Source organism: Cyprinus carpio, chromosome A10 (assembly GCF_018340385.1).
Source record: "Cyprinus carpio isolate SPL01 chromosome A10, ASM1834038v1, whole genome shotgun sequence".
Classification (NCBI taxonomy): Eukaryota; Metazoa; Chordata; class Actinopteri; order Cypriniformes; family Cyprinidae; genus Cyprinus; species Cyprinus carpio.
In genome coordinates this window covers 9,056,107-9,078,002 of record NC_056581.1, presented here as the reverse complement: position 1 = coordinate 9,078,002, position 21,896 = coordinate 9,056,107, and the positions used below count along the sequence as shown (strand labels likewise).

Here is a 21,896-nt window from a genome sequence, read left to right as displayed (position 1 = left end):
TATGGGTCAAACTGAGTGTTCTGAATTGCTGGAGAAACTGTTATCCTGCTGTGAAAAGAGCACTACTATACATATACAACCTGATGAAAAGGGCCACAGCGACCACGCGTGTGAGAGTATTTGATTCTGACAATGAGTTATAGCTTAACAGATGTGAGCAGGTTATCCATCAAGGTTTATTCACTCAAACAATACAGCAGCTCAGTGGGCTAAGAGGGACTGCATTGTTGACACAGGTCAATGCCAGTTTAACTTCTTCCTCATATTAACACTGTTGTCAGGTTTTCAAAGTATACCTTGGTCCAATTAGTCATATCACAAAGTCGTAATATAAAATTAGCTTTCAGATCAATAAAGTGTTTTATATTAATTTCAACATATATATTTTTGTAGTCCTCGAAAAAAAAATAAAAAAAATAACAGCATGTAAGTGAAGGTAAATTAGATTTGCATGAGCTCTTGTCATGGGCTGTCCAGTATAAAGTGCACAATGAAGGAGTAGAGTCAAAGAAAGTAATTTTAATAAATCCACAGGGAGAAAAGAACAACCACATGGGCACAAAAACAATAGCAGACAAGGAACTGAGGAAAACACAGGGTTTAAATACACGGGGAATGTAATCAAGATGAAAACAAAACAGGTCTGTAACCAATTAACAACTAAGGGAACAACTTAGGGAACTAATGCAGGGGAACAGAAATACATAGAAAACTAAACCAAAGTGGAACAGAACAGAATCAGAAAGAGCTGAACATAAATGTGACATTTTGGCCATTCCCGGAAAGGCGCATCCTCACACCGACAATCCAACCGAGGAGTGAGGATGGGGGTTCAGGAGGTGGGTGTGAGGCAGGCGAGGGGCAGGTAATGGGAAAAGGGGACAGTTCATGGAGCCAGGGAGGAGCCCGGAGCAGGAGGTGCCAGGCAGAGATCCAAACCGCAGCCAGGACAGCAGCCCATGGTGGAGTAGCTGGAGGGAGGAGCCATGGTGGAAGTAGAGCTGATGGCACCAGTGGGCCGACAGACAGAGACTGAACTGGTGGAAGAGGAGCCCAAGATAGAGACGGAGAGCCACAGAGCCAGGTTGACACCAAGGTTCTGCAGGGCCAAGGTGGAGCAGACGGCTCAGGCCACCAAGGCAGAGACGGGGATCCATAAGACCACAGTGGATCCGGAGCAACAGAGGACCAAGGTGGAGCCAGAGGGAGGGAGTAGCCTGATGGAGCCAGGGTGACGGAGGGATGAGGCGAAGCCGGAAAAGATATGTCCCGAGGCGAAGGCAGGTGTTATTATATGGATTTAGATTTTTTTTTTTTTTTTTTTTTTTTTTTTTTATGAGTAATAATGAATTTTTTGGTTGACTATCCATTTAAGATTAAAAAAAAATGTCTTTTGGGCTAAGCTGACAGAAGTCACAGTCAGAGTACATGACATAATGGAATGTGGGTGCAAAAAATGGATGATGACCGCAACTGGGGAGATCAGCGGACAAAGAGCAATGTGGAACATCTTGTTGATCACAGTGGTAAATGCAGATTTGAAGCAGTGTCATCTTCTCAGCTCTCAGTCCTACTGGCTTGAAAATGTTACTGCACTATAGAAGAACAGGAAGTAGTGGGCTGCCATCCAAAAAGTTGGGAGTTTGAGCATCGCTGCTGGCATGCTAGTTCTGTGACATTTCCTTGAGATGGCCACTGTGTACCACTAGCGTGCCCTGAAGCAAACCACTTATGTACTGTAAACCATTTCTGCTGCAGGAGACAAGCCTTATAGTGCAGCCTGACCTCTCTGATGGATAGAGACTCAGCATCTTTTACCACAACATCCTGTCTAAAGATGACAAATAAACATGAGCTAGTGACATATTGCATCTTTGACCTAGATATGTGTTGTTTAGAATCCACTGGTCTGTCATGCAACATTATTCCTGTAGAATACTCACGACTGCGAATGGAATTAAAAATGGGCTTTGGTGAGGAAATAAAACTAGTTGGCCTCTAACTTTATTAGAAAGTCCAACATGATTTTTCATAAATAAATAACAAAAATAGCAACATTACTTTTTTTTATTTATAAATAAATACATACATAAATTCTTTGTTTTTAATTTATAAATAAATAAATAAGTCTTTATAAAAAATGTAAAGGAGACAGAAACAGCCAACATGACCACGTTTTTAATAAATAAATAAAATTATTTATAAAAAACAATGTAAAGGAGATAGAAACTGCAACATAACATAACTACCATATGTTTTTCATTTAAATAAATAATAAATAAATAAATAAATAAATAAAGTCCTTGTAAAATTAGTGCACAGTAAGAAATATTTATTTAATATTTTGTACCCTGCTTATACCAGACAGTAATTTACGAACCAGAATTAAGCTGCCCTAATTTCATCCACTCAGTGTGTTCATGATAATGTGTGGCCAAATGAGACAACGATCAAAGGAACACATGTGCTGCTTATGTGCCACATCTTCACTGAGAAAAAGACTTGAGAAAAGGTCACTTGCACTCATCCTCACACTAATAGAGTTCCCATTAGAGGCGTTGGACTATCATTACTGGGGTTGTTGGTGCATTGATTGTGTGCCAAATTCAGAAATAAATGACGGACGTGCAAACCGAGGGAGTGAGCTCTTTTCAAAACAGCCTTGTTCACCTTGTCCTAACAAAATACAAGTGAATCCATAATGCCATACAATGGAGATGTGCTAGATAGCCTAAAATGTCACACCTGGGTCATTAAAATAAAAATTGCCATGTGGATCAGTTGGACAGCTTGGTGCCTGATGACAGAAAACTGCTTTACAGTGTATTTAATAATAATCCCAATATATTAATGTCTAAATGACATCACAAATCACATTATATTATAAAATCTAAAATGGTCAAATTAATAATTTCCTTTTATTCAGTTAGCCTTTGGTTAACAAACTAACAGCTTAGTTTAATTATACAATCTAACAGCTTAGCGACATATCACATTATGACAGTGGTCAAAATTGTCAAATTAAAGGTAGAGAAGGTAATTTTGGAGAGGCTAGCAATAGCAAGCTAGCTTTGAAAGCATAAGATCCCACCCTCCCTGCAAATCACTCTCCAAAGCCACGGCTCCTTCAAAAACATGAATGTGCACAGGCAGACCAGAGGCTAACCACTGACATGAGAAGAGAGGGTGTTGGTGGAGTGTTGAATGCAACGCTGTCAGATTAGTAATGGAACGAGCCGATGGTGTATCATGTCGAATAGGGTATGTGGATGGTTTCCAAATACATACATTGACGTGTAGGACAGCCTATCATAGCCTTCAGACCGAGGGATATGATTGGATAAACATTTTATGGTCCTATGCCTTCCAGACTATATTAAAGGGGTCATATGACGTTTCTAAAAAGAACATTATTTTGTGTATTTGCAACATTATTTGCAACTGTGTGTATTTTACTTTGCTGTTTGATATCTTTTTTTATGTATTGTCTCTAATATACAGCACTTTGGTCAACCTTGTTTTTGATTTTATATGTGCTTTATATATAAATAATAAACTAACTAACTAAAAAAATTTTGGAACCACATCACCTACCCTGCCTTTAAATATTTCCCTTGATTTGTTTTTATTTAGACTTTAGTTAACAAGGTAGCTTAGCTTAAATGAAAGTAAGCCAACAGCTTAGCTTATGTATTGTATATTACATACAGTATATTACAGAAGCTAAAATGGTCAAATTAAACATTTTGTTTATTTTTATTTAGCTAGCTAACAGCTTAGCTACGTCTTGCATATCACATTATAGGCTACCCCTTACGAAATTTAACCATGGTTTTAACAAAAAACATGGTTACTATAGTTAAACCATGACAACCATAAATTAACCATGGTTTTGCTACACTAACCATAGTTTAACCATGGCATTTGTAGTAAAACTGTGGTTATACAAATGGCAATCAATACACCAAAAATCATGTTTAAATATTTACTACAGTAAAACCATGGTTAATTTTCGTAAGGTACAGAAGCTGAAATCATTAAAACAATTCCCATTTTTTGTTTTTGGTTAGCCTTTGGTTAGCAAGCTAAAAGCTTATCTTTAAAGACAAGCTAACAGCTTAGCCTACATATCGTTGTTATATTGTATTACAGAGGCTAGGTCATTTCCCATTTATTTGTTTGCAGTTAGCAAAATAACAGCTTGGCCTACTAACTATGAAAACACAAACAGGTTAATGAACTCTTTTTTGATTAGCTCATTATGATAACGCACATGTTTTTGACTAGACAATTAAAAATTGGGATATTCTAATAATATAGAACACTGGGTTTTTTTGAGATGAGATTTGATATGGTATAAGCTAGGGTATTAGCATAGATAGTGGTATGGTTTAATATGGTGTATTATGTGGTTAATTTTTTGAAGCCTCATTATAGCAAAGCTAAACATGATTTTGTGCATCATGAGTGATTGTTCATTTTTGAATATCTGATGAAATTTCTTACATCAGAACTTCTTTTGTTTCACTGCTCTTGTCTGGGTGCAGTTTCTGTCTGTTTACAAGCTCAAAGACATTCATGTCATTGCTGATAACGACAAGCAATAATATTTTGTGCATGATTTCCTGATTACCTGATTTGCACAATTTTATTCATCAAATTATTCATTAAAATGATGCATGCTGCATTTATGATATTCAGCCTCACTGAATTTGCCCTAGAGTCTTTGCCTCAGAGGCTCACACACACACACACACACAAGCATAGTTTTTAGAGGTTATGTAAATGGATTACATCAGACACTTACTCAATTTCTGAATCAAATGCTTTGCTTTGTCCCATAATGAAAGAGGATATTTTAGTCATTTGGCAGAACACAAAAGTCTCAAACGCGTGTTCTTTTGACAGGCAAATATTACAGATGACAGCAGATCTTGACCTTCTCAAGTAATATGACTTGAGGACATCAGATCCTTCATACAGATTAAATATTTCCCTATTTGTATTTGTTACTCTGCATCATCGAGCCTGTCTCTCTAAACACATGTGTCTATATCAAAGTACGCGTGTCCCCAGTATACTTTATCACATTTCCTCATAATTACCAAGATGCTGCTTTGATTTGATATTTTACAGCTTATATCTCCCCAAACTGCTATCAGCTGCCACATTCATTGATCTATTAACGTCCCTTATATCCCCTCCAAAAGAATTTAATAGAGTCATCAATTCCCTCCCCATTTACAGCACTCATTGCTTTGTTATTATTCGATAGTATGTGATTTTGATATTTTTCTACAAGACAATGATTATGAGCTTCAGACCCCAGAGGCCGTGAGGAATGGAAATCAGGTAGTTAGTTCAGAAGCATGAGACAGCTGTGAGTTTAAATCAAACAAAGCTGAGGTCTCTCTCCTCTTCTGATATCAATCTATGATTCTAGTAATTTCTTATTCAAATATAGGCATGATAATCTGCCTACAAACTATACACACACACACACACACTGAAGTAGGCTGACATGTCTTCATTTGTTACAGTCTCCCCACTGTAGTTTCCTGTCACATCTCATTTAGGATATACATTAACAGTAAATTCTATAATACCATAAGAAATACCAAAGAAAGAAATGAAATATTCATTGGCCGGAGGACTTTGGCCACAAAACCTCTTTGTTAATTATAATATAAACAAAAAATAACTCACTTACTGCCTGTAGGGGCTTTAAAATATAACGTGATCTTGATCTTAATGTGTGTGTGTGCGGTGTGTGTGTGTGTGTGTGTGTGTGTGTCTGTGCATGAGTAAATGTGGCCGCAGCTTGTAACATAGATACATTCTGACAGGAAATCGAGAAAGACATGCTGACTGTCAACATTTAACTTCAACGCAACAAAATAAGGTCTTAATTATCTGTTGAAGAAGTTTATTGTGCTTATAAAGAGTATCAAGACCAACTCCATTACTCCATCTAATCTACTCTAAACATAAGAGCATCTATCCATTAGGTATCCTCTGCTGTTCACTTGGTGAAAAAGCAAGCAAGCAACTGTTGTTTCCAACAGACTAGACTAGAGAAATAAACCAGTTCCTGTCTCTCTGGTGGTGCAGCTCACTTCCTGTGTCTCTGCTGCTGCTTATGTTTGACTCTCGATCTCTGTTAAGACTGCTGACCTCACAGATATGGATTTTTTGATGGCAGAGCCAACTTATAAACTTCTTATCTTTTTATGCATGATACGAGGTAAGAGCAGCTTGAATTTTTATTTTTACTTACAAAGAAAAGGTTTACTAGCTTTTAAACTGATCGGTGCTGTGGTTAGGAGGTCTATGATGTGACACTTATCTTTTTGTCGTATTCATTAACTTGAAATGCATTTAAAATGCCATTTATTCATACAGTGATTTAACAGATAATCCTATGATGAGCTTGTTTTTAATCTCAGGTCAAATATATAAAAGTCAAAGGTGACTGTGTGATACTGTTCTGATTTCACAATAAAGACAAAATCAGCATTAAAAGAATGAATTATTGAAAAGTATTTATCAAGCATAATCTTTTAATATTATCTCTTAGGAAAAAAATCTAATCAAAGTCTTGTGGTCCAATAAAGCAGAAAAATCATGAAATGACCCTCAAGGTCAATAAATCTTTTAAAATATTGGACAATACAATCTTTTTTCTCAGAAGGCAAGATTAGTTCAGGCTGTAAAATGTCAAGTGGAGCAACACCCCTAAATGTAATGATGACATTTATGGATCAATAATTAATGGCATTTGTAACATAAAACTTTTTACCTTGAAAAATATTTTGCAAACTATTGTAATATTTTAAATAATGATTAAGATCACATGCATTTAAGGTGTTAGGAAAATACATAGCTTTTTACTTGATGGTCATCAAATATTATCTTTTCTTGACCTATCCAATAAGGTGTCTATACATAAAATGATATATAATTATACTGATATATAATCAACATAATCAGACTATCACTTATGAAATTGGTTCATCAGGAATGTACGGAGTGCTTATACATTATGATGTGAACGTAAATGCTGTGGAGGGACAGAACGTCAGCCTGCAGTGCATTGTGGGAGAGGAGCATGAAGTCACAATTATCCAGCTGGAATGGATTAAACAGCAAAAAGAAAATGAGAAGATCGATCAGAAGATTGTTGTGTTCCATCCTGGGTACCCAACATATTATATTAAATCCGGTTCTCTTCTGGAGACAGTGACCAGTTCAAAAACTGGGAAGCTGCAGGGCTCAATCCTGACCCTGTATAAAGTTGCAGTGAATGATGGTGGAAACTATATTTGTGAAATTACATCTTATCCTAATGGCTCAATTAAAAGAACCACAAAGCTCCAAGTCACAGGTAAACTGCTTACTGTTAACCTACATTCTCAAATTTAATTCACATTTAAAAGCAAATAAGTATGATCTGTCTGCTAATTTCAGAGCCTCCAGCATCAGTGAAGATGTCATATCCATATGGATTCATAAAAGAAGGAGACGACGTGAAAATAACTTGTTCAGCTAGCCCTCCACCACTCCGTTATAAACTTGCAAGGTCAAAGGTGAGTCAGATGGAAAAATACACATTTCTATATGCCACAGTTTATACAACAGTTGTGTTGATCTTATTCACCTCATCAGGACCAGATATTTTGGCTGGGAAGCTCAAACGGAGAGATCATTATATCAAACATCACCAGAAACGACAGCGATGTGTACATCTGTTTACCTGAATGGGACTCATTAGTACAAAATCAGCAAGGTCTCAATGCCACCATGGAACTGACTGTGAATTGTGAGTGTTTGTATTGAGAATATAAATAAATTGAATTATTATTTTTTATCATTACCTGTCGAATAAAAGCTCTTACAAATAAACAAATCCATATAAAATAATTCCTATTTTTCCAAACAGTTCTTGATGGCATTGAGTGTAACACAAGCAGCCCTTTAAACGTCAGTGTTGGTGAGGATGTGATGATTTCTTGTATCGCAAAAGCATCACAGTACTTGCAGTATAAGTGGATGAGGGTAAGATTGTGAAATATTAAGAGACTGACATGAAATATCAAAGCAGTATTGCTTTAAATAAACAATTTATAGTCTATTACTGTCTAAAATTACAAATTCATGTGATGATTTTTAGGGTGACACAACACTGTCTCTGTCAGACACTTTGTCTCTGACCTCCGTAACATCTGACCAGTCAGGAACATACAATCTGACAGCTGTCTTTCTGAACAATCAACTCCAGACAGACATGCAGTTTTCTATCCATGTTCTCTCAAAGCAAAGCCAAGGTAAGAAAAAGTTTTTTTTTTTTTTTTTTTTTGTAACTGCGATCACATGGCAATTTAAAAATTCCTTTGTTAAACCAAAAAACCTTAAAAGTGAATAATAAATGATAAAGTCCCAGTTTGCCCAAAGCAAAGCACACAGCACAAACAATGGAAAAATAAAATACCACTGAAGCCTTTGGGAATTAATTATACATTTTGGAACAGAGGTTAATTGATTGATTTCCCTCTTTTGAAGCCTTCCGGGTCTTATTGTTTTAGGAAAGGCTGTAATGGTGTTTTTGTGTGTGTGGGTTAGGTTTTACCTGCATTGTGGGAACTAAATCTCCCCACAAGGATAGTAAAACCTGAAATCATCCACATTGTAACCAGCCAACAGTCCCAATGAGGAAAATGGCTTAATAAACATGCTAAATAATCTTAATGAAAATGTACAAATCCAGAAGGTTTGTGTGATGGTTCGATTTAATGGTAGGGGATAAACATTATCATTAGCTCAAAAATGTGTGCACTGTAAGAGAGAAAAAAATCTGTAGAAAAACATTAATATACTGGTAATGTTCTGCCAAGACATTATCTGTTAAAGAGACCAATTTAAATTAGGTCATTATTCACTCATCCTCATGTCATTCCTAACCTGCATGACTTTCTTTCTTGTGTGAAGCATGAAAGACGATATTGTGAATTAGTTGGTAACCAAAAAGTTTCGGTTCCCAATGACCTTTATTGTGTGTACAGTGGAAGCCTATAGGAACCGAAACTATAGGTTGGAATGATATGTGGGTGAGTAAATGATGATAATAGTTTTAATTTTTTGCTAGACTTACCCTTCAAGTTTACTGACATTTCCTTTACCCCTAAAACACAATGCAGTGCAATGCATAATTTAAAATATGGGTAAAACACCTGAGAAAAATTAATACAGAAATTTGAGCCCTATTACAAAATCTTCTTAGAGTGTTTGTGCATCATATACTGTTCTTTTGGCACACATTTGGGTAAAGAATAGAATAGAATAGAATAGAATAGAATAGAATAGAATAGAATAGAATAGAATCATTGTGCGAACTCACACCACAAACATCCCAATACTGTTTCAATTCCATACAGCTTTTAAGGTCTAGTTTTACTGTAGTCTAATGCAATAATATAAAATAATACAATATTATATTATATTATATTATATTATATTATATTATATTATATTATATTATATTATATTATATTATATTATATTATATTATATTATATTATATTCCTTTTTCTAAACTACTTGACATATGTAGGTCTGTATTATTATTGTTGTATATATTGTAGTATGTAATTGTAATATTTCTTAATTTACATTCTTTATATATTTCATTTTCCCTTCCATAATGATTTCTGCTGAAGGAATGACAACTTCTTGCCCAGTAAGTACCACCCAACATCTGAGCAGCTTTACCTCCAATGGGACCAGCGAATGGAGCACTGATACCACTGTGTCTACAACAGAATCTGGTCACTTCCTAGCTAGCACAATAAAACCAAATGCCACTAAGACAAGCCTACAACCCAGACACACCAGTCATCCTCCTCCTCTCACTGGCAGCTCTTCTGCTCCACCTGTTGGCAATGCATCTACATTACATGCAAGCACTGTAAAATCTCCAGATTCCTCTACAGACAGTTTGAGCACAACTCCAGATCCAGCTACCAGAAGAGAAAGAGTCTCCAATGTTATAACAAAGAAAACCTTTCCCCCTGTTACAGCACAAAAAGGTAAATCACACATGGATTACTCAAAAATTTCAGTTTTATAATGTAGGCTAATTTTAAATTAATGAATTTTAATACTTGTGTGTGTATAATACAAAAAGCAGAATATTTATTTGATTCTAACTGAAACAGTTTGCCAAGCCCTGCCTAATAGTTAATAGCACAAATTTTACATAACCTTTATATTTAATGATATTTAATTATTTCTAGATTTGATAGATTACATTTTCATTAAAATGACTAGTTTGTAAACGAAGCAATCAACTCTTATTTTGGCTTAATTCTATTCTGATAAGAAACACCCACTTTTCAAGATCAAACAATGCATCATATGACAATCATTATTAAATCAAGTTAAATTAACTTACATTTAAAAATGTGTTTAATTTAATTTTTAGTAAGTAAATTATAGTGTGCGTATCACAGCCTATAATGTTTTATATAGCCTAAATTCAATCAAAATCAACTTATCTGTCATGTAGCGGTAATTGGAATATTTTAATCTGTTTCATACTAAGGAATTACAAGTGTTCATGTTTTATGTTGATTTGAAACAAATTAAATAAACACAATAAAGTAATCGGACATGTTTATCTGTAACTTAGGAGCCTTACCTGCAGACACATACAGTGCCCTTCACTTATATTGGCACTCTTGGTAAATATGAGCAAAGGCGGCTATGAAAATAAATATGCACTGTTTATCTTTTTGATCTCTCATACAAAAAATTATATTTCATTGAAGTAAAACAATGGAAAGTGGGTGTAAACTCACATTATGAAATAAAAGTTTTTTGGCCACAATTATTGGCACCCCTAGAAATTATGAGTAAAATATCTCTGAAGTATATTTCCATTTATTAAAATAAATAAATAAATAAATAGCACACCAGGGTGACTATAGGAACATGAAATTGTCCAGCCATGACTTCCTATTCCACAGGATTATAAATATGAGGAACACAAAGGCCAACTTCCCTTAATCATCCATCATAAGAAGTAAACCAAAAAAACATAATTCTGATGTACAGAACATTGATAAGCTTCACAAAATAGAAAGTGGCTATAAGAAAATAGCTAAAGCATTGAGGGCAATAATTAAAGGGATACTCCACCCCAAAATGAAAATTTTGTCATTAATCACTTACCCCCATGTCATTCCAAACCCGTAAAAGCTTTGTTCGTCTTCTGACTATAAGATATTTTGGATGAAAACCGGGAGGCCTGTGACTGTCCTATAGACTGCCAAATAAATAACAGTGTCAAGGTCCATAAAAGGTATGAAAGTCGTCGTCAGAATACTCCATCTGCCATCAGACGTGCAATCTGGGTTATATGAAGCAACGGGAACAATTTTGTAAGCGAAGAAAGCATACGGTGATATGGAGAGACACAGAGGAGACCGTTGACAAAGGAATTATTGAATAAAGTCATTATTTTTGTTTTCTTCACTTACAAAATTGTTCCGTCTGCATGTCTGATGGCAGATGGAGTATTCTGACGACGACTTTCATACCTTTTATGGACCTTGACACTGTTATTTATTTGGCAGTCTATGGGACAGTCACAGGCCTCCCAGTTTTAATCCAAAATATCTTAAATTGTGTTCCGAAGACGAGCGGAGCTTTTACTGGTTTGGAACAACATGGGGGTATAAGTGATTAATGACAAAATGTTCATTTTGGGGTGGAGTATCCCTTTAAGAAATTCCACTCAACTAAAGATGTTACAAATCTGTCTGGAGGAGGATTTGTGTCTATATCGTCCTAATGCACGGTGAGGAGGAGTGTTTGAGTGGCCAAAGACTTTCCAAGGATCACAGCTGGAGAATAGCAGAGATTAGTTGATTCTTGGGGTCAGAAAGCCTAAAGAAATATCAAACAGCCCCTATATATCACCACATGTTGTTTGTGAGGATTTTTAGAAAAATCCTCCTAACTCATCCAAAAACAAACTCCAGCATATTCAGTTGTCAGACACGACTGAAACTTCAAATGAGACTGGCTTCTATTGTCAGATGAAACTAAAAAGAAGAGCTTTTTGGCAGAAAACCCACCAGATGGGTTTGGTACAAACAGGGATAAAAAGTACCCCAAGCCTACAGTTAAATATACTGCTGGTTCTTTAATGTTGTGGGCCTATTTTTCTGCCGGAGGTCCTGAACATCTTGTTCATGGCATCATGGATTATATCAAATACCAACAGATAAAAAATCAAAACGTGACTGTAATCTTATAATGGGCCATGGTTGGCTTTTCCATTAAGACAATGATCCAAAACAAACATCAAAATCAACACAAAATTGTGTCACTGAGCACAAAATGCAAAGCTTCTGCCATGGCCATCTTAGTTCCCTGACCTGAACCCTATAGAAAATGAGTGGGGAGAACTGAAGAGAAGAAGCACCTACAGGTACATGGAGCAGGGAATCTGAAGGATCTGGAGAGATTTTGTATGAAGGAATGGTCTCCGATTTCTTGTCAGGGGTTCTCCAAACTCATAAGGCATTATAGGAGAAAACTCTGTTATCTTGGGGAAAGGACGCTGGGTGCTAATAATTGTGGCCGTGACCTAGAGATAAACATTTATTTCATATTGAGATTTTTCCCCTACTTTGCATTGTTTTACTTCAGTGACAGGTTAGAATTCTGTGAATTTTTTGAATATTAGTGGAAGGCACTGTATATGACGACACACTGTTTGATATAAAGTGTGTGATCTAGGATTGTTTAACGAGTGGACGGGACCGAGAGCCGTGGGAATGGAGCGAGGTTGGTGGAGTAAATGATAATTACTGGCATCTGTGCCACTCACCAGTCTCGAGTCCCACGGAGGGGAGGTCCCACTGCTCTTGGCCCTGCCCCACTTATCACAGATTGATATCAGTGGGTTTTTTTCTCAAATAAGCATGCACATGACAGTATAAACAGGATATCAATTTGGGCCAAGATCTGAGCTAATTATAAAACCAGGGCTTTTATTGGTTGACTTGTCTACACGTATCTTGTGTTTTTCTTTCAGCCTCAAAAAGCTCAATATATATCGCCATCCCGATTGTGTTGTTGATACTCGTGTTGATTGTGCTTCTACACAGAATATACCAGAACCAAAAAAAGTGAGACAGTACATCCTCTGTCCTTTTACATAATCACGTCCTACACATTTTCAGTCCATTTATCTACATTTTTACTCTTTCTTTTCAGAATGGATATGCCACCTCCATTCAAACCTCCCCCACCACCAGTGAAATACACATCAGTGAGGAACCATGATGTCTATATGACTGATATTCTAGTGTGAATGTATCATGTACCTGAGAACCCACAAATCGTGGGCCACAAAAATGCTGACATTGAAGATTTTTCCCTAAAGGCCTCACCCCCCCAAAAAATGTTTCATCAATTACTCATCCTCATGAAGTTTCGTTCAACTTCAAAATGCAAATGAAGATATTTTTAAGAAAACCTAAGAGATTTCTGACTTTCCATTGAAAGTCCACGCAACCAGTACTTTGGTGCTTCGAAAAGTTCATAAAGACATTGTAAATGTAACCCACATTTAATTCAAGTCTTCTGACGAGGCAGTCACTTTATATGATGAACAGATTTAATTTAAGCTTTTATTCACATATAAACATTAATCAGTACATAGAGTACATCAAATATATTATATGTTTTTGGAAGTCTTATGGACTTATAATTATGAGGTGAATTAACTCTGTAACATTTTATTTTGTTATATTTTTGGTTATTGTGACATCACCCTCATTTTCATGTTTTTATGTGTTTTTAAAGTTTTTTTTTACTTATTTTCTTTGTGTCTCTGAACTGATTGTTGAATGGATACAATACGTTACTCTTATAAATAATTAGTTTGTTGTTTTTTAACTGAAAACTGACTGAATGTGACTGAATTTTGCTTAACTGTGCTTTACTGAAATTAAATATATTATTGAATATCTTGAATATCTTGAGTTTTACTTAGCGCACATCCTACATCAGAACTATGTAAAAAAAAATAAAAAAAAAATTGTGTGAGGGTGGGGTGTGTGAGGATGCGGTCAAAAACCGGGTAAATTCCATAAATATTAAATATGACTAGGCCTTAGAGTTTAATAATACACACACACACACATATGTGTGTGTGCCAACACTGACCTCCTGTTGTGGCTGTGTGTTCTGTTAACAAAGCGAAGGCTATCAGCTGATTGTTTCAGGCCTCATAAAACCTCAGTTTACACCTCAGATAGTCGAGACAAACCAACTGCCAAAACCACATCAGACAGTGACCAACAGAGACAGCATGTATCCTTAACCTTACAGGTCTAATCTACAAATACAAATTCCAGCTCTGGTCACTATTTATTATAACTTGCAGTAACAGCACAGCTGGTGGTTGTTTATATGGTGCTAAGAACAAAGCAGAATTTAGTTCTGTTCATGCTGCTTATACAACATCCGGCATTTTAAAATGCAGTTTACACCTTAAAACAAGCCTCCATTCAATGTGGGAGAAGATGGAAATGAAAGGCATTTCTGATTTATGAACAGAGACATATGAATATTAGAGAGTGTATGTGTGTTAAGACAGAGAAAACTAGAGAGAGAGAGAGAGAGAGAGAGAGAGAGAGAGAGAGTGAGTGAGAGTTGTACAGAGTTTTATGCATTGTGGTTCTTTGCTACAACAGCGACACGTTTATGCAGAGGGACGTTTCCTGCTCTCGCTCTTGTGGTCGGAAATGGAAAATTCAGAAAAAAAGGATTGATTGTTTCAGTGTCTAGATCATCTGTATCCTGCACTGTATACAATCAGGTCTCCAATGTATTATTGTACTTCATGATGTATATAGGTGATTTACCAATAATGCATGAGAAAAATACTCAATTGTGTAAAGAATGTGCAAAATTCTATTTCCATTTATCTTTGCCTCACAGAATAAAGTACAGTGTGTGAGAGTTCTGTTATACAGAATACAGAAAGTAGAAAATGCAGAATCATGTAGTTGTTGTAGTTTTTTTTTTTTTTTTTTTTTTTTTTTTTTAGAAAAGTATCACTTGAATGCCTTATGAATATTATAATAAACTGTAATTATAAGAACATTCGTTTTCATAATAAATTTGTCTTTTGACATTTTAGCAATATTTTAGTTGTATATTGTAAATTCAAATGATGGTTTTTTTTTTTTAGATTTTACAATAAAATTGTTGTACAACAAAATATTTGATCTCATTGATGTAACCAAATATTCAAGATTGAGGTAACAATGGTAACATTTTGAGAATTGGTCATGGAAAAACCCATATTAGTCAAGTGCTAATCTAAATATTGCAGCAGTGTCTCAGTGTCTATGGTAGATACGTTTGATTTCATACTTTTCACCTTATTTTTTTTTTTTAAATCTACTCACAAGACACCAACGCAAGATAAAACATAAAGGCAATATACTTTTAATAGAGAAAACTGAGATGACAAACAACAGATTTTACAAATTTCACAAAAAGTAACAAGGAACTTTTCAAAAGCAAATTCTTTCAAAAATATTTCACACTTACATTTGAATAAATACAATGACAACCGTAAAAATGAAATTCTTTCGATGTTCATCTCAATAATAGAGAGCGGTTCATGACACTACGCAATGTAGACTCCATGTGTTTCTTGTGATGTGAATGCTTGCAACGAATAAGGTAGCCGCCACATTTCCTGTTTGTAACCGAAAACGTCTAAAGACGATAAAAATAGCAGCAACATTGGTGCACTTCTTTCTGAACATGCTCACATACAGGTGAAAGGGTTTATCAGACAAGGATTTATTGGACTTTTGACCCTATAAAATCAGGATGCAAGGTAAGAGGAAAAATGCTTTATCACTTTTTGTATGGGATTGTTCTCTGCTGACGGTATTCTAACACGCTGAGTTTAAATGAAAGCTGTTTTGTTGTCTCAATAGTTAATTAGAGACTGAAACTGCATCTTTGTCTTTCATAATTGTATTTTTGCATGTTTTCTTTATGGTTCTTAGTCATTTTTTGTTCTTAAGGCTTAGAATAGTGATGGATTGAAATCAAACCCTGACATATTAAACTGATAAAAAATTATACAGTAATTAATCTGGACAAAACAATTAGTGAAGTTTATTAATGATATGATGAATAATTATTGGAAGAAATTCTTTAAATTCTTTCAGTGTAATGACATCTACGGAAACCCAAACAACCTTCCTTACTACAATACTTTTCTATATAAATAAATAAAATGTTACATTGAAATATACAAATATTTATTTAAAGTTTTAAGAACTAAAAAAGAAGAAAACGATCTGTAACACTTTTTATGTAAATAATACAATATTCAATTGAAATATAAAATATTCATTGAAAGATATGTTAAGAAGAATTAAAAAAGAATAGTAAAATAATGATTGCACCAGTTGCCTGTTGTTGCTGTTGTTTCAGTTTATATTGATACACCTCAGGCAAAATAATGGCTATTGTGTAACAAAATGATTATAAAAGGTTGTGATATAAATATTAGATAAGATGTAATGGGAAGCCAATGTAATATTCATCCAATCATGACCTGTTACTTCTCTTTTTAGGACAAGACAACTGCAAAAATCTAAATTGGGCCATTGGTCTGATATCGACTGCACTGGTGATATCTGTGTGTTTAAATGTTGTATTCTGTTTATTAAGGAGAAAGAAAAAAATATATGCAGGTATGCTTCACTCATTTGACTTTTATAGAGCATATAAAAAGATGAATGAATTCTGACAAATCTACAACAACAACAACAACTTGAGAAGGTCACAGTTATAATGATTATTATTATTTTTTTTAATCAGCTAATGAAAACACGTCTGAATATGGAGATGAGCCATTACGTCAAGATTCACTTCGGTCTTACAGGTGATTAACAGCATATTTTTTGAATTACAATTTTTTTATGTTTTTTTTTTTTAAAAAGAAGGGAAGGTGTTTTTGTTTTGATTTTAATTGTAAATAGGCCTTTGAATCATTTAAATACATTTGGTTATGTTGTGTGCAGGTTTGAGGATGATGAGATGGAAAGACAGGAAAATCCTATTTATGGAAATATCTGTTTAGATGGTGGAGGTATGTATAGCTCATAAATACAGTAATCCAGTATATGCCAACTATTTACTGCTTATAATTATGCTGTTATGATGACATTGCTATGTATTTAATGCTTGTTAATTTTGCGCAGGAGCTTTTGAAATGTCTCTGGAGGTGTGCTATGAACAAATGTCCCATGCAAGCACAGCAAAGCAGGGATTAAAGGTATGGTCTTCAACAAATTTCATGGAAATTGCTAACATCTGGAGGCATTCAATGCACATTATTAATGTAAAATCATTTTTACATTCATTTTTACACAACTTATTTACATTAGCACACATAAAATATATTTTAAAACAATGAGTTAATCCATTAACCATAAAAACATGTAACTTTTACATGCTTAATCAATGTTTTTTTTTTTTTTAATGCAATATCCATCCATATACCAATATTCCTGCCGTTATTTATCTATTTTCCCATTTATCCATTTGTTTGTTTGTTTATTGGTTGGTTCGCTGGCTAGTGTTGGTAATTTGATGGCCAACCATTAAAAACTGCATATTAAACTCTGAATAAAATTGTAACATTTAAGATGTGGAATTTTTTTCAGGTTCTCTTTCTTATCTTATGCAGCAACTAAATGATCTATTTTTAAAATCTGCTGGTTGTTGCATGAGTTGTAGTATTTCCAACACGCTTAAAATTAGAAAGCGCACCTACATATATCAATCTGTATTGTGTGACATTTTTCATAATCACTTCAGTGGCTTAATGGTTTAAATTTAAGATGTTCACAGAGAAGGGTGCGTGAGAATGCACACTTGATAATTATTTTAGGCACGCACGCCTACGCATTTTACAGAATTCTAGACACGTGTGTAGAAACAAGTCTTTTAATGAACGCAGCTGTGGTCAGAGTTCTCAGACCACTCTACAGCAGCATGCATGTCAAAAGCTACATTGTTATGCCACATAAATAGCTTGCTAGCTGAACATTCAACTGCAGTGTTAGTACTTCTGCAAGATATTGAGCCTTTTTTGTTAAGTCAAAGTCATCATATCAAAATTAAGATTTTTAACAAATTGAATATTGCAGTGTTTATCATAAATGATTCATCTGTGCACATCATTTTCTAATTCATAACCCCTCATAATGGACCCTTTTCACAGACTGTGATGAGGCATTTCTAGAGTTATTAACATCATAAAGTATTTTTTATATTTTATTTATTTATTTTACTTTAATACATTTTCAACATTGCACTTTGTGTTTTCTTACCTTAGCATTCATCAAACTAGTTAACACTACTGCATCTGTGTTTCTAATACAAAGGATGAGGATGTTTTTTTCTTCTTTTGGAAAGTCATAAATGCTATCTTGGATTTTTTTTGTATTTTATTTTGCTATTGGGGCAAATGAGAATACACCAATTATTTTTGTTGTAGTTTTGGTGTAGTTATGATCCCCAAAATGTAAAAAGGGTCCATCTTTAATCAGAATCTCTCATGATGTGTTCACTGATGAGAATGCAGGACAATCACATCTTCTCTTCAGGAACCTTGTTATTGTAATGACAACAATCCAATTAATTTCCAATGGACAAAATAATTTTTTCGTTTGAGAAGCCGTTTCACTCAAATATGCATCACAACAGGAAAGAAAACACAATCATAACTTCCTTAAAATTTGGCATTGAGTTTTATGGTGTTTTTGCACCTGGCTTGTTTGGAGCATGTGTTTCGCACATTGGCACATTTTCTTTCCAAGTTCAGTTTAGGTTTATACAGCAATAGTACTCAGATCCATATCAAATTAATTGGTCCAAGATCACCTGAACGTGATAGTCTTGGCCCAATTGCAAACAAATGGATTCAGTTTTGCTGTAGAATAACTGATAATAGGAATAATTATTATAAGCTGTATAATAATTAATAATGAGAAATTTACATAAAAACCAGTAAAGTCTGATTTTTTTGGTTGAGTAGTGCTGAGCACATTAGTTATCACAGTTGAAAACCAAAGACAAATATATATATATATATATATATATATATATATATATATATATATATATATATATATATATATATATACACATCTTGGAATAAAATTAAGTGTGTGTGATGACAGCTACATATATAGACTTGATGGTTGACGCTACGAAGAACATAAACAGGTGCACCAATGAGATGAGTGTTTTGCTTACATGTGACTTGCATAAACACATTTTTGTATGCTTTGAAATGTTGTTGTGTGAAAGCGAACTGAACCAAAAAGATTTTTTGTCACAATTTGCTGTTGCGGAACACAACAAACAATCTACAGGTCTAAAAATGCCTTCAATCTATTTCAACACTAAAATGATTTCAGTCATTTGCAGGCTGAGACTTAGCTATTCTACCAGTATTGTGCAACTTATTGCGCAATTCTTTTGATGGCCTTTGTTGTGTTGCAGTTTAACCTGAAAGCTAAATTGGGGCAAGGTACACTAAGTTAATTTTTTTTTGTTTTGTTTTTTTCCACTGCACTGAATGTGTTACATCCTGAAAATACAGCTTAGGTTTGTCATTATCTCACAGGTCCAGCAGGGGGACGTGTCCTATGCCTCTCTGGATCTGACTGCCAATAAAAAGCGTAGGAAGAAGAGAAAATACAACAAACAGGCTCCAACTCACCAGGCTCAGACACATCCTCAACCTGCATCCCAGCAGAATTGCATGGATCTGGATGAAGAGGCTGATGTCACCCTTCCGTCCCGGAGCAGCAGCCTCATGGTTTCACGTCATAGTATCTACCTTAACAGTCATCAAGTAGCCCTGGAGGCAGAAGAGAGGGAGAGGGAGAGAGAGAGGGAGAGAGTAAGAGAGATGGAATTGGAAAGAGAAAGAGATGATAATGCAGAGTTTGAGATGCACAGAAATGTGCATGAAGACTTTGAATACTCCCACAGTAGATCAAGACAAAGTCTAGAACAGGACAGTTAACAGTTAAAAAAAAACTTTAGCGTCTTAAAAGATGAAACACAGGATACTGTGGGGTGGTGCTGTCAACAGCTGTGATATTTAAAGCTCATCGCTAAAGTATATGAGTCACACCCCAAATCATAATTTCTGTCTGTTCAAAAGCATGCAGAGGAGACCAGCTATCTGTCAGGTTGTGTCCAATCGAGACACATCTAAATCAGTTTATCACTTTAAGTGTGCTTTCTTGTTTCTTGCATTTGAAGGTTGGTCTGTTTGTTGTTGTACTTACAGTAGGAAGAATATGTTAACAAATATTTATGTTTTTTATGATAGTTTTCAGGATCATATAAATGTATATTTGTGGAAATAAGGTTGACTGATGACTCAAGTCATTTGATGTACCTATGCACAAGAAAATAAGGTCTGTTTTATAGTAATTATTCAGAGTTGTTGTAATATTTCTGTGGCTTTGTCCTGATGTTAAAGGTATTGGTGACTCTATTTTTGTATCTGTAATTCTTCATGTGAAAACTTTGAAGAATGTCTGAAGACGCAAAAATTACCATAAAATGTACCAAGTATTTACCATAAAAAATGTCTCATTTAGCTTTGCTAGAAACTGTCAAATGAAGAAAAAAAATAGAGAGATTGATTGCAAAAGCTTTTCTTACACTCCCTAGCCATTAATTAATTAATTAATTAATAATAATAATAATAATATTAATAATAATAATAGAAAATAAGGAAATCAATTTAAATGTCATTTCACGTACAGACACGACAGGCAGGGAAATGCACCAGCACAAGCTCACTAAAGTAGAGAGCTGAGGACTTTTTGCAAATTTCCGTTGTAAATAGTCATGACGGGTTAAGGCTAGAAGGGATACAGCTGCGGCTACTGGGCATGCGCACATCAATTTAGCGTAATTTTTTGTCACACTGAACAACAATAATTACTGTTTTTGCATTGTTGTAATGGGTAGGTTTAGGGTTGGGGTAGGTGTGAACGTTAATAAAACAATCTAAAATGCAAACATTTTAATTTATTTTTAACGTCATGACGTTCGCTCCTGTGGTCACGTGATTGTAAACATGGCCGCGCGCTGTTGAAAGTCATGCGATAGCTCTTGGATATCGTTTCTTATTTACATCTCTTTGAATTAAAATTTATTTGCAGTAATATAGACGTTTATCTTGATATATACTGCCAACGATATTGTTATGGACCACGCCGGACAACTACGAAATGTAAGTATGACCACCAGCGCGTGCATTCCTTGTATATATGATGTGACAGATATTTTATAAAATCATGATTTTATTATTCTTTTGTGGTCTATTTATTGTTTTTTGTGATCTAGCTGCGGGACTTCCTGCTCGTTTACAATCGCATGACGGACATCTGCTTCCAGCGATGCACAAGCAATTTCAACTACAGAAATCTGACAATGGATGAGGTAAGGCAAAAATGATTTACCTGTAATTTCATTAAATTTTTAAATCGATGTGTATATAGATTTTCGTTGTGTGTGTGTGTGTAGCGAACATAACGAATAGGAGTAAGACTTGAAATAAAATAGGCTCATAAACCAAAAATGCTAATCAAAAATACATCAAGATATTAATAGTAATATAAATATTTTTGACATAGCAGAGCATCATTATTTGAAATAATTTCACAAACTCATTAAGAAATAAACTAAAGAAGGTTTACATTTTTTCCATCTAGTGTGTAAATGTATTCATTATTCCTTTATGGGTGTGGAGGTGG

At 34.8% G+C, this 21,896-nt stretch overlaps 3 protein-coding genes across 4 annotated transcripts in view; all 3 read left to right on the top strand.

Annotated features, from left to right (window-relative positions):
* The first annotated feature begins 6,058 nt into the window (after nt 1–6,058).
* LOC109073627 (T-cell surface protein tactile-like) lies at nt 6,059–14,043 on the top strand. Of its 2 annotated transcripts, XM_042765059.1 has the most exons (9): nt 6,070–6,244; nt 7,019–7,384; nt 7,468–7,586; nt 7,666–7,819; nt 7,940–8,055; nt 8,171–8,324; nt 9,714–10,082; nt 13,100–13,193; nt 13,282–14,038. In XM_042765059.1, the coding sequence occupies exons 1-9, from the start codon at nt 6,184–6,186 to the stop codon at nt 13,376–13,378; spliced, it is 1,530 nt and encodes a 509-aa protein (XP_042620993.1). In that variant the 5' UTR covers nt 6,070–6,183; the 3' UTR covers nt 13,379–14,038. The 2 variants fall into 2 exon arrangements, with proteins under 2 accessions (XP_042620994.1, XP_042620993.1); XM_042765060.1 differs by lacking the exon at nt 13,100–13,193 and having other exon boundaries at nt 6,059–6,244; nt 13,282–14,043.
* A 1,719-nt stretch (nt 14,044–15,762) lies between these two features.
* LOC122146436 lies at nt 15,763–20,626 on the top strand. The gene is made up of 6 exons (XM_042765058.1): nt 15,763–15,925; nt 16,677–16,796; nt 16,924–16,987; nt 17,127–17,194; nt 17,307–17,380; nt 19,742–20,626. The coding sequence occupies exons 1-6, from the start codon at nt 15,919–15,921 to the stop codon at nt 20,144–20,146; spliced, it is 738 nt and encodes a 245-aa protein (XP_042620992.1). The 5' UTR covers nt 15,763–15,918; the 3' UTR covers nt 20,147–20,626.
* Nucleotides 20,627–21,192: 566 nt separating this feature from the next.
* The window catches only part of LOC109073623 (mitochondrial import inner membrane translocase subunit Tim10 B-like), a 2,446-nt gene continuing 1,742 nt past the window's right edge, over nt 21,193–21,896 (top strand). The window contains exons 1-2 of the mRNA XM_042765056.1: nt 21,193–21,373; nt 21,487–21,582. Of these exons, the coding sequence (XP_042620990.1) occupies nt 21,347–21,373; nt 21,487–21,582 (123 nt within the window). The 5' untranslated portion in view covers nt 21,193–21,346. The remainder of the gene's footprint in view (nt 21,374–21,486; nt 21,583–21,896) is intronic.

Bases quoted from the DNA above. Each gene is read 5' to 3' on its own strand.
- LOC109073627 (XM_042765059.1), top strand. From the start codon at position 6,184: ATGGATTTTTTGATGGCAGAGCCAACTTATAAACTTCTTATCTTTTTA. The intron at 6,245-7,018 runs GTAAGAGCAGCT...TTGGTTCATCAG, and splicing joins CTTTTTATGCATGATACGAG to GAATGTACGGAGTGCTTATA. The intron at 7,385-7,467 runs GTAAACTGCTTA...TGCTAATTTCAG, and splicing joins CACAAAGCTCCAAGTCACAG to AGCCTCCAGCATCAGTGAAG.
- LOC122146436 (XM_042765058.1), top strand. The intron at 17,195-17,306 runs GTATGTATAGCT...AATTTTGCGCAG, and splicing joins TATCTGTTTAGATGGTGGAG to GAGCTTTTGAAATGTCTCTG. The intron at 17,381-19,741 runs GTATGGTCTTCA...ATTATCTCACAG, and splicing joins CAGCAAAGCAGGGATTAAAG to GTCCAGCAGGGGGACGTGTC.